The 13,796-nt window shown below is 37.7% G+C and overlaps 1 protein-coding gene across 1 annotated transcript; it reads left to right on the top strand.

Moving 5' to 3' along the window:
* Window positions 1–7,829: 7,829 nt before the first annotated feature.
* LOC308429488 (small ribosomal subunit protein uS5-like) lies at window positions 7,830–8,711 on the top strand (the record flags this gene model as incomplete). Its single annotated transcript, XM_080928342.1, has 1 exon — window positions 7,830–8,711. The coding sequence occupies one exon, from the start codon at window positions 7,830–7,832 to the stop codon at window positions 8,709–8,711; it is 882 nt and encodes a 293-aa protein (XP_080784468.1).
* Between the last annotated feature and the right edge of the window lie 5,085 nt (window positions 8,712–13,796).

The raw sequence follows: 13,796 nt of genomic DNA, 5'->3' as shown, positions 1-13,796 counted from the left end.
TAATAATAACCAAGAACAATTTTAAAGGTGGAAATTAAAGATATGCAGTAATTTCTGAAATAAATTCAGGAGGAGAAACTCCATTTGTGAGCTAAAAGATTCACCCAGTGTTAAAAACAGCCAAATGAAGAAATTGCTATTCAAGTACACGGACTGGCATGTACCGTGCTTTTTTTTTTTTTTTTTTTTTTTTTTTTTTTTTTTGCCTAGTAGAATCCTGGTTTGTTTTTGTTGTCAGCTTCTTTTTGTTTATTTATTTTGTTTTTATTTGATTTGTTGTTGTTGTTTATTAGATACAATATCCTAAAAGAAGAAAAATGTACTATGTGGGTGGTAGTAAGCAGTTAACTGGGAAAAGCATCTGTTAGAAGCTAGGAAGCTTATGCTAGAGGTAGCTCAGTGGCTGAGAGCAGATACCCCTTTACTAGAGGACCAGAATTTGGATCCTAGCACCTACTACTAGATGGCTCACAAAATCCTATAACTCTATTTCCAAGGGATCTGATACTCTGCATAGTGCTTGGAATTTGCTTTGCCTATGGAAAGTGACATTATTAAAAGGTGTGGCATTATTGAAGGAGATGTGGTCATGTCAAAGAAAGTGTGTCACTACGTATGTAAGCTTTCGGGACTCATGGTACATAAATCTTGCTCAGTGTGGAAGACATCACCCCTTCCTTTTTAGCTGCCGGCAGAACTGAAACTCTGCTGATTGCCTTTGGGTCAAGATGTAGAACTTTCAACTCCTCCAGCATTACATCTGCCTGCATACTGCCATGCTTTCCATCTTGATAATAATGTATTGAATCTCTGAAACTATAAGCTAGCCCCAAGTAAATGTTTTTCTTTATAAGAGCTCTCTTGCTCAATGTGTTTCTTCACACCGATGAAACTCCAAGATACCCTTGTATGGCCCTCTTACCACCATCATTCCCCACCCCAGCCCCTTGCCCTCACTCATATACACAATGACTCTCATAGACTTGAGTATTTAAGAAGTTGCTTCCCAGTTGGTGGCACTCTTTGGGGAGGTGTAGCTTTGCTGGAACTTGTTTGTCACTGAAGAAGAGCACTAGGAGTTTATAATCTTTACCCATTTCTAATTCTCTCTGCTGAGCCTGTAGTTTTAAAATGAAGAGATCTCAGCTTCCTGTTCCCACTATTTGCTGCCATGTCCCTTGCCCTAATGAGCTTTCATGCCACTGGGACCTTAAGCCAAAATAAACTTTTCTGTAGATTACCTTGCTCATGGTATTTAATAACAACATCAAAAATATTTATTACACACAGCCGGGCACACACTAAGACAAAAAAAAATTACTATCATATAGCAACTCTCTTTCCAGGTTTAGCATTTTTCCTAAAAAATGGTAAATGTTTTCATGAAGAATCACTACTAATGGGTGTCATGGGTTAGGATGGTTTTTCTTTTTTTCACTTGTAATTCTGGATTTCACATCAGTCTCTAAGATGAAAGGTGCATGTGAGGGCAAAGTACCTCAATGGCAATTATTCCTCTCCTCTCACATCCCATTCTTTCTCCTGTGTGCCATACAAAATTCTATTTTCAGAAACTATAAGTAAAGTCACAAAATAATGGAAGGGACAAAGCCCCAAATAAATATATTTTACCACCAAGTGAAATTTCCAGTTCAAGGAATGAGTTACGTCTAATTAAGTTGCTTGCTAAGGGGTACCATGGAAATCCCCAAACAACTTAGGTTGTTGTCAAGTTTATTGATCACAGTGCACACATTGATGGTAGAGCCCCATTTCAGAAGACAACACCTATACAATTCATTGTACACAGAGCAACTGAACATACACTGGTGCCTCCCTAGAGCCTTCATTCCTATGGATTAGACTTTACCATACTACAAGGTAATCTGTAAGCTATCAAAAGAAAAAGGTAAAGGCCAACCCCTTGCAGCCTTTCCTTCTGGTCCATCTTCTTTCCTTTGTGTAACCTAAGACCTTCAGAAGCATACTATGCCAATGACCCCATAGCCACCACACTTGCCTAGGAGTCATAGGGGGCAACTACCATCAAAGAATAGAATAACTGTACTACAAATTCAAACCACAATATTGACATTAGGGAACACATCAAAATTCAAAAATCTAACTCAAAAGCACAAACAAAAAGAGGCATAACAGTGAACCTCCTAAAGAAACCAGTGATACTATTGCAGTGGGCCCTCAGAAATGCAATATAACTGAAGCACAAGATAAGAATTTCAAAATAACAATTATTATTATGTTTAAGAACCTTAAACGTGATATGAATTAATGAAGACAATAAAAAAGAGTTGAATGAAATAGTGAAAACATTTCAAGACATGAATGTAAAACTAGAATTATGAAAGAAAGCCCAAAGTAAAAATGAAACTGCAAGTGATAACCAGAGATAAAGGCCTGGTGAGAAGGTGATCCGAGTGGCCAGGGGTCAGAGAGATCTCTGCCGAGCACATACGGAAAGGTTGTCCCTGTCCTGCCTGATCCAGGGACCAGGAACCCAGCATTGGGACCTCTGTTCACACCCGGCAGCAATGGGGTGCAGAACAGGGCTCAGACCAGCTGCCACCTGGACCAGCAAAGATCCAGAGACACAGGCCAGGTACACGGGACAGGAAAGAACTTATCACTAACAACAAGATGGCAAGAGGAAAGCAAAAGAGCATATCCCAGGGAAACCAAGACAACCTGGCAAGACTAGAACCCAGCTCTCCAATCACAGCAAACAGTGGAATGCAAAACACTCCAGAAAAAGAGGACTCAGAAATGAAATCCTGCCTCAAGATGATGATGGAGATCGTTAAACAAGTACAGGAAGAAAAGAATAAAGAATTAGAAGCTTTTAAAGAAGAAATAACAAAAACACTCAAAGAACTCAAAGAACTAGAAGAAAATAGAACCAAAGAGATGAAAAAAATGGAAGAAAAAATTTAAAACAGAAATAGACACAATAAAAAAAACACTAAAAGAGACAACTGAAGAAGTAGAAATCCTAAAAAAGAAATGAGGAGGCACAGATGCAAGAATTTCCAACAGACTACAAGAGATAGAAGAGAGAATCTTGGGAGCCGAAGACAACATTGAAAACATAGACAAAACAGTCAAAGATGCAAAAAACAAAAAGCTCCTAACCCAAAATGTCCAGGAGATCCAGGATACAATGAGAAGACCAAACCTAAGGATAATAGGAATGGAAGAGGGAGAAGAATAAAAACTAAGAGGCACAATGAATATCTTCAACAAAATCATAGAAGAAAACATCCCTACCCTTAAGAATGAGATGACCACGAGCATAAAAGAAGCCTTCAGAACTCCAAATAGGTTGGACCAGAAAAGAAATTCCTCCCGACACATAATAGTCAAAACACCAAGTGCCCAAAGCAAAGAAAGAATACTAAAAGCAGTAAGGGAAAAAGGTCATGTAATATAAAGGCAGACCAATCAGAATAACACCCGATTTCTCAACAGAGACTATGAAAGCTAGAAGAGCCTGGACAGACATCATGCAGACTCTAAGAGAGCACAAGTGCCAGTCCAAGCTGCTATAACCAGAAAAACTATCAATCAACATAGATGGACAGATGACAATATTTCAAGACAAATCTATATTTACACAATATCTGACCACAAACCCAGCACTAAAACGAATTATAGGTTGAAAACCCAATAAAATTAGGGGAACTACATCATAGTAAAAACAAGAAAACTCCTAAGGAAGAAAACCAAAAGAAGAAAGAGACACAGACACAACTCAACCTACAAAAGCAATAATAGCGGGAAACAGCAACCACTATTCCTTGATATCTATTAACATAAATGAACTCAGCTCCCCAATAAAAAGACATAGGCTATCAGACTGGATACATAAACAAAATCCAGCATTTTGCTGCATACAGGAAACTCATCTCAGAGACAAAGACAAACACTATCTCAGAGTAAAAGGTTGGGGAAAAAACTTCCAAGCAAATAGCCCCAAGAAGCCAGCTGCAGTGGCTATTCTAATATCGAATAAAGTAAATTTCCAACCAAAAGTTATCAAAATAGATAAGGAAGGATACTTTTTACTCATTACAGGGGAAATCTGTCAGAAGAAACTCTCAATCCTTAACATATATGCTCCAAATACAAAAGCACCCACATTCATAAAAAGAAACCTTACTAAAGCTCAAAAAATACATTTCACCCCACACAATAATAGTGGGAGACTTTAATACCCCACCCTCACCAATGGACAGATCATGGAAACAGAAACTGAACAAGGACACTGCAAAACTAGCAGAGACTATGAACCAACTGAAATTAATAGATATCTACAGACCATATCATCCTAAAGTAAAAGAATACACCTTCTTCTCAACACCTCATGGCACCTTCTCGAAAGTTGACCACAGAACAAGCTTCAATCAATGTAAGAAGATTGAAATACTCCCATGCATCCTCTCAGACCACCATTGTCTAAGGCTAGTCTTTAACAACAACAAAGACAACAAAAAGCCCACATACACAGTGAAACTAAACAACGCTCTGTTAAATGATAGCAGGGTCAAAGAAGAAATAAAGAAAAAAATTAAGGATTTTCTAGAATTCAATGAAAATGGAAACACAACATACCCAAACCTATGGGAGGCAATGAAAGCAGTACTGAGAGGAAAACTCATAATTCTGAGCGCTTCCAAAAAGAAATTGGAGAGCGCATACATCAGCAACTTGATGTTCAGTTTTCAGCACAGCTGAAAGCTCTAGAACAAAAAGAAGCATACACACCCAAAAGACTTAGAAGGCAAGAAATAATCAAACTTAGAGCAGAAATAGACCAAATAGAAACAAAAAGAACCACTGAAAGAATCAACAAAACTAAGATCTGGTTCTTTGAGAAAATCAACAAGATTGATAAACCCCTAGCCATACTAACTAGAGGGCAAAGAGAGAATATCCAAATTAACAAAATCAGAAAGGAAAGTGGAGACATAACAACTAAAAATGAGGAAATTCAAGAAATCATCAGATCCTACTAAAAAAGCATATACTCCACAAAATTGGAAAATTTGGAGCAAATAGATGAATTCCTAGACAGATACAAGATACTAAAGTTAAACCAGGACCAAGTAAACCATCTAAATAATCCCATAACACATAAAGAAATAGAAGAAGTCATCAAACCAAAAAAAGCCCATGTCAATAAGGGTTCAGTGCAGAATTTTATTAGACATTTTTTGCTGACATAATACCAATACTCTCCAAACTATTCCACAAGATAGAATCAAATAGAATACTACCTAACTCATTTTTTGAGACTACAATAACCCTCGTTCCTAAACCCCAAAAATAAACCATACAAGAAAATAGAACTTCAAACCAATCTCACTTATGAACATTGATGCAAAAATACTCAACAAAATCCTTGCAAACCGAATTCAAGAACACATCAAAACTATCATTCACCATTACCAAGTAGGCTTCATCCCTGGGATGCAGGGATGGTTTAATATAAGGAAATCCATCAATGTAATCCACCATATAAACAAACTCAAAGAACAAAATCACATGGTCATCTCACTAGATGCTGAGAAAGCATTTGACAAAATTCAACACCCTTCATGTTAAAAATCTTGGAAAGAAGAGCAATCCAAGTTCCATACCTAAACATAATAAAAGCAATATACAGCAAACCAACTGCCAACATCAAACTTAATGGTAGAAAACTCGTAGCAATCCCACTAAAATCAGGGACTCGAGAAGGCTGTCCACTCTCCCTCTACCTATTCAACATAGTACTGAAAGTCCTGGCTGGAGCAATTAGACAGTAAAAGGAAATCAATGAAATACAAATTGGAAAGGAAAAAGTAAAGAAAATCACTTTTTGCAGATGACATGATATTGACCCCAAAAATTCCACCAGAGAACTTCTACAGCTGATAAACAAGTTTAGCAAAGTGTATGGATAAAAAATTAACTCAAACAAATCAGTAGCCTTCCTATATTCAAAGAACAAACATGTGGAGAAAGAAATTAGAGAAAAGATACCATTCACAATAGTCACAAAAACTATGAAATACCTTGGTGTAACTCTAACTAAGCAAGTGAATGACCTGTATGAAAAGAACTTCAAAACTCTAAAGAAGGAAATCGAGGAAGATCTCAGAAAATGGAAAGATCTTGCATGCTCATGAATTGGAAGGATCAACATTTTAAAAATGGCCATCTTACCAAAAGCAATCTACAGATTCAATGGAATCCCCATCAAAATTCCAACCCAGTTCTTCATTTAGTTGGAAAGATCAATGTGCAATTTCATCTGGAATAATAAAAGACCTAGAAAAGCGAAATCCATCCTCAACAACAAAAAAATATCTGCGGGAATCACTATCCCTGACCTCAAGCTATATTACAAGGCAATTGTGCTGAAAACTCCATGGTACTGGTACAGAAATAGGCTCATGATTCATTGGAATAGGATAGAAGAACCAGAAATGAGCCCTCATTTATATGGTCACCTGATTTTTGACAAAGGAGCTGTAAACATCCAATGAAAAATGGACAACCTATTCAACAAATGGTGTTTGTCCAACTGGCACTCTGCATACAGAAGAATTAAAATAGACCGTTTCTTATCTCCTTGTACAAAGCTCAAGTGTACGTGGATCAAAATCTCCACATCAAACCAGATACACTGAAACTATTAGATGGGAAAACCTTAGAACACCTAGGCACAGAAGAAAATTTTCTGAACAAAACACCAATGGCTCAAGCTCTAAGGTCAAAGATTGACAAATGGGACTTAATGAGATTGCAAAGTTTCTGTAAGGCCAGGGATATTATCAAGAAAACAAAACGGCAGCCAACAGAATGGGAAAAGATCTTTACCAACCCCACATATGATAGAGGCCTAACATCCAAGGTATGCAAAGAACTCAAAAAAACTAGAAACCAGAGAATCAAACACCCCTATTAAAAAATGGGGTGCAGAACTAATCAAAACGTTCTCAATTGAGGAATATGGAATGGCTGTGAAACATCTAAGGAAGTTCTCAACATCCTTAGTCATCAGTAAAATGCAAATCAAAATAAACCTGAGATTTCACCTCACACCAGTCAGATTGGCCAAGATCTAAAACTCAGATGACAGCAGATGCTGGCGAGGTTGTGGAGAAATAGGAACACTTCTCCACTGTTGGTGGGGTTGTAAACTGATACAACCACTCTGAAAATCAGAAAATTGGACATAGTACTACCTGAAGATCCAGCTATTCCACTTCTGAGCATATACCCCAGAGACACTCCAATATACAACAAAGATACATTCACTACAATGTTCTTAGCAGCTCTATTTATAATAGCCAGAAGCTGGAAAGAACCCAGATGTCCTTCAGTAGATGAATGGATACAAAAATTTTGGTACATTTACACAATGGAGTACTACTCAGCTATCAGAAACAATGACTTAACCAAATCCTTAAGAAAATGGTTGCATCTAGAGAATATCATTCTGAGTGAGATAACCCAGTCACAAAAAAAAAAAAAAAAAAAAAAAAGACATAATATGCAGTCACTGATAGTTGGACGCTAACCCCACAGGCTCAGAATGCCCCAGAAACAACTGGAAGACTGTGTGAAGTTCAAGAAAAAAAGAAAACAAAACAAAGAATCAAAAACGATATTATGCTCAATCCTTACACATCAAGAAAACATTCACTAATTCCGGGTTACATCCTGTTTTACATGTACTTTTTGCTCATTTTAACTAGTAAGACCTTAATACAGAGTATCAAATATTAAAAAAAAAAAGAGCTTCTTCTTCTTCGGGAAAACACCAAATGGCGGATGACGCCGGTGCAGTGGGAGGGCCCGGAGGACCCGGGGGCCCAGGCTTAGGAGGCCGCGGTGGCTTCCGCGGAGGATTCGGCAGCGGTCTTAGGGGCCGCGGTCCTGGTGGAGGCCGAGGCCGTGGTCGAGGCCGCGGGGCTCGTGGAGGTAAAGCTGAAGACAAGGAGTGGATCCCCGTCACCAAGCTGGGCCGCCTGGTTAAGGACATGAAGATCAAGTCTTTGGAGGAGATCTACCTGTTCTCCCTGCCCATTAAAGAGTCTGAGATTATCGACTTTTTCCTGGGTGCATCTCTAAAGGATGAGGTTCTGAAAATCATGCCAGTGCAGAAGCAGACCCGGGCTGGCCAGCGGACCAGGTTCAAGGCTTTCGTCGCTATTGGGGACTACAATGGTCACGTTGGTCTTGGTGTTAAGTGCTCCAAGGAGGTTGCCACTGCCATTCGAGGGGCCATTATCCTGGCCAAGCTTTCCATTGTCCCTGTGAGGAGAGGCTACTGGGGGAACAAGATTGGCAAGCCCCACACTGTCCCATGCAAGGTGACAGGCCGCTGTGGCTCTGTGCTGGTGCATCTCATTCCTGCCCCCAGAGGCACTGGCATTGTCTCTGCTCCTGTGCCCAAGAAGCTTCTGATGATGGCCGGTATAGATGACTGCTACACTTCAGCCAGAGGCTGCACTGCAACCCTGGGCAACTTTGCCAAGGCCACCTTTGATGCCATCTCAAAAACGTACAGCTACTTGACCCCTGACCTCTGGAAAGAAACTGTGTTCACCAAGTCTCCTTATCAGGAATTCACTGATCATCTTGTGAAAACCCACACCAGAGTCTCTGTTCAGAGGACCCAGGCTCCAGCTGTGGCTACTACATAAGGATTTTTATAAAAGACAAAATAAATGAACCAAATCTGTTAAAAAAAAAAAAAAAAAAAAAAAAAAAGCCAAGCACTGACAAAAATGTATACATTTATGCAAAAATGTTTTAAAAAAATTTCCTTTTATCTTTGTTTTGTAAAATAAATTTTAAAAAAAAGAAAAAAAAGACATTTTAATGTCAAGAAAAATAGACTTCTAACCAAAACTAATCAGGAGAGATAAAGGAAAAAAATCCACCCAAAGAAATTGCAATTCTAATATCTATGCATCAAACACAGTGGCACACAAGTTCATGAAAGAAAAACTGCTGCGGCTAAAAATGCATATTGAAGCTTACATTGTAGTAGATACTTCAAAGTCCCATTCTCACCAAAAGACATGTCATGCAGACAAAAGCTACCCAGTGATATATTAGAGTTAAATAAAATTATAAATCAGTCCTAGCTGACATCTACAGAAAATTTCACTCAAATATAAAATAACACACCTTTTTCTCAGCACCTCATGGAACATTCTCCAAAACTGACCACATACTTGGACACAAAGCAAGTCTCAACAAATACAAGAAAATTGAAATAACACCGTGCATCCTATCTGAGGACTACAGATTAAACCTGAATATCCACAGCAAGAGAAAAAGAGCAGAAAGCCTACAGACTCATGGAGACAAGCAACTCAGTAGCAAATAAAAACTATATTATCACAGAAATCAAGATAGAAATTTAAAACTTTAGGATTGAATGAAAATGAAAACACAATATACCCAAGCCTATGGGACACAATGAAAGCTATTTAGAGGAAAGTTTATAGCACTAAATGCCTAAATCAAAAGAAAAAAAAATACCAGAAAAGTTCTCATGTAAATGAGAAACCCACCTAAAAACTCTAGAACAACATGAAGAAATAAGAACAAAAAGAAAGTACTTTACAAGATATAATCATGCTCAGGACAGAAATCAATGAGAGAAAGAAACAATTGCAACAATAAAAGTTCAAAGAATCAATGAAAGGTAGAGTTTCTTCTTGAAAGAAATGAACAAGATTAGCAAACCATTAGACAACTGAACTAAAATATGGAGAGAAAAGTTTCACCTTACTAAAATTAGTTTTGAAAGAGGCACAGTAAAAATAAACAAAAAATGAAGAGAACCATAATGATATATTTTAAAGACCTGTGTTCCATCAAATGGAAAAGCCTAAAGGAAATGGGTGGATTTCTTGATATATACAATTCACCAAAGTTAAACCAAGATAAAATAAGCAATTTAAATAGACCCATAACCCCTAGTGAGACAATAACAGTAATTAAAAGTCTCCCAGCCAGAAAAGTTCAGGGCCAGATGGATCCATTGCAGAATTCTACCAAACTGTCAGAACATAGAACATTTTCTAAAAATAGAAACAAAACAAACATTTTTAAGTCATTTTATGAAGTCACTACTAGCCTGATTTCAAAACCACATAAAGAACCAACAAAAAGAATATGATATGCCAAATGAAAAAAAGAGAATTATAGGTACTCTATAGATCCAATAATTCTATTACAATAATATTCTTACAAACCAAATTCAAGAAAACATCTAAAATATTATACACTATAATCAAGTAAGTTTTACCTAGACACTGGGATGTTTCAAGATATGTGAATCAATAAATATAATCTACCATATAAGTAAACTGGAATGCAAAAACACATAATCATTTCACTGCATTCAGAAAGGGCTGCTAATAAAACCCAACACCCTTTCATGATAAATGCCCTGAAGAGAGTTACCAGGGATACAAGGGACATACGTGTAGAGGGAACTTTGTCTAAGCCATGTTGACCCCTAGTAGGTTGCATGGAGGCACCTACCCAGGACCGATCTGAATTCATGAATGAAAGAGGCATACACACACACATACCACACATCAGTTAATTTTTGACATGCCATGACTAGCTCAAAGGCTAGGCACTCCGAAACCTTCCCCTGCTGGCAAATGCTCCCCTCCAGTACTCCTGACACTTCTAAACCTTCCTCTGATACCCCAGAATGAATCATTGGGGCCACTTATCCGAATTCTTGGATAGCTGTTTGGTTTTCTCTCCTGCAATCTTATATCCCATTCTTTTTTTTTTTTTTTTTTTTTTTTTTTTAATAGGAGCTTCATGGTCCATTTACTGTTTATTTAAATTTTTCTGTTTGAACAGGCATATATGTATAAGAAAATATGAATTTAACATATCCAAAATGGCACAGAATTACACTGGTAAAGTACCTTTAGTATCTATGTTCCTTCATCTCAAGTTTGATTCTGTGTTGATCTCTTTCTCTCTCTGGTTGCTTCTATGATAAATGATGTAGCTGCATTTTATTTCATGAATATTAGTCTCAAAACAATTCTATCGATAAGAAATGGAGTTCATTTTTCTCTGCTAACATTGTTAAAACAAGCAAAACTAGCACATATGCTTGTATTTTTCTAAGCAAAAAAATTCTATTGTAATAATTTTTCTGATGCATAATCCCTGACCTAGTATTTTCTTTTTTTTTTTTTTAAACGATTTTATTTTTCAAAACAAAGATAGATGTAAAGATTTTAAATATTTTTTGCTTAAAATTATACATTTTTGTCAGTACTGTTTTTTCAGACATTAAAATAAATTTTACATAAAACCATGTGAATATGTTTTTTAGTCGGTACTTGATTTTTTTCAAGGGCTTGACAGTATGCATTGAAAACATACTAGTTGCAATAAGCGTAAAGTACATGCAAAACAAAACGCAACATGGAAATAGTCAAAGTCTTCTTGTTTTGTGAATATATGTATAGTTTTTGTTTTCTTTATTTCTTGGACTTCATACAGTCTGTGAGTTGTTTCTGGGGGAGTGCAAGCCTCTGGGGTTAGCATCCCACTATCAGTGACTACATATTATGTCTGTTCTTTTGTGACTGGGTTATCTCACTCACGATGATCTTCTCTAGATGCAGCCATTTTCTTAAGAATTTGGTTAAGTCATTGTTTCTGGTGGCTGAGTAGTATTCCATTGTATATATGTACCACAATTTTTGTATCCATTCGTCTTCTGAAGGACATCTGGGTTCCTTCCAGCTTCTGGCTATTATAAATAGAGCCGCTATGAACATTGTGGTGCATATACCTTTGTTGTGTATTAAAGTGTCTCTGGGGTATATGCCCAGAAGTGGAATAGCTGGGTCTTCAGGTAGTACTATATCCAATTTTCTGAGGTATCGCCAGACCGATTTCCAGAGTGGTTGTATTAGCTTGCAACCCCACCAACAGTGGAGAAGTGTTCCTATTTCTCCGCAGCCTCGCCAGCATCTGCTGTCATCTGAGTTTTGGATCTTGGCCAATCTGACTGGAGTGAGGTGGAATCTTAGGGTTGTTTTGATTTGCATTTCCCTGATGGCTAAGGATGTCGAGCACTTCCTCAGATGTTTTTCGGCCATTCGGAGTTCCTCAACTGAAAAAGATTTGTTTAGCTCTGTACCCCATTTTTTAATAGGGTTATTTGATTCTCTGGTGTCGAGCTTTTTGAGTTCCTTGTACACCTTAGATATTAGGCCTCTATCTGATGTGGTGTTGGTAAAGATCTTTTCCCATTCTGTTGGTTGCCGTTTTGTTTTCTTGACGATGTCCTTAGCCTTACAGAAACTTTGCAATCTCATTAAGTCCCATTTGTTAATCTTTGACCTTAGAGCTTGAGCCATTGGTGTTTTGTTTAGGAAATTTTCTCCTGTGCCTATGTGTTCTAAGGTTTTCCCTACTTTCTCATCTAATAATTCCAGTGTATCAGGTTTAATGTGGAGATCTTTAATCCACTTACACTTGAGCTTTGTACAAGGAGATAAGAACGGGTCTATTTTCGTTCTTTTGCATGTTGAGTGCCAGTTGGACCAGCACCATTTGTTGAATAGGCTGTCCTTTTTCCATTGAATGTTTACTGCTCCTTTGTCAAAAATCAGGTGATCATATACATGAGGGCTCATTTCTGAATCTTCTATTCTATTCCATTGATCCACTTGCCTATTTCTGTACCAGTACCATGCAGTTTTCAGCACAATTGCCTTGTAATATAGCTTGAGGTCAGGGATAGTGATTCCCGCTGATGTTTTTTTGTTGTTGAGGATGGTTTTCGCTATTCTAGGTCTTTTGTTATTCCAGATGAAATTGCACATTGATCTTTCCAATTCCATGAAGAACTGGGTTGGAATTTTGATGGGGATTGCATTGAATCTGTAGATTGCTTTTGGTAGGATGGCCATTTTTAAGATGTTGATCTTTCCAATCCATGAGCATGGGAGATCTTTCCATTTTCTGAGATCCTCCTCAATTTCTTTCTTCAGAGGTTTGAAGTTCTTGTCATACAGGTCCTTCACTTCCTTAGTTAGAGTCACACCAAGGTATTTCATAGCTTTTGTAACTATTGTGAAGGGTACCTTTTCCCCAATTTCTTTCTCCACATGTTTGTTTTTTGAGTATAGGAATGCTACTGATTTGTTTGAGTTAATTTTGTATCCGGCCACTTTGCTGAACTTGTTTATCAGCTGTAGGAGTTCTCTGGTGGAATTTTTGGGGTCACTCAAGTACACTATCATGTCATCGGCAAAGAGTGATGTTTTTATCTCTTCCTTTCCGATTTGTATCCCCTTGATCTCCTTTTGCTGTCTAATTGCTCCAGCCAGGACTTCCAGTACTATGTTGAATAGGTAGGGAGAGAGTGGGCAGCCTTGTCGAGTCCCTGATTTTAGTGGGATTGCTTCAAGTTTCTCGCCATTAAGTTTGATGTTGGCTGTTGGTTTGCTGTATATTGCTTTTATTATGTTTAAATATGGGCCTTGGATTCCTGTTCTTTCCAGGACTTTTAACATGAAGGGGTGTTGGATTTTGTCGAATGCTTTCTCAGCGTCTAGTGAGATGAACATGTGATTTTGGTCTTTAAGTTTGTTTATATGGTGGATTACATTGATGGATTTCCTTATGTTAAACCATCCCTGCATCCCAGGGATGAAGCCTACTTGGTCATGATGAATGATGGTTTTGATGTGTTCTTGGATTCGGTTTGCAAGGATTTTGTT

This window comes from Micromys minutus (genome assembly GCF_963924665.1).
Source record: "Micromys minutus genome assembly, chromosome: 14".
Classification (NCBI taxonomy): domain Eukaryota; kingdom Metazoa; phylum Chordata; class Mammalia; order Rodentia; family Muridae; genus Micromys; species Micromys minutus.
The sequence above is the reverse complement of the archived record's forward strand: the minus strand, read 5'-3'. Positions and strand labels throughout refer to the sequence as shown.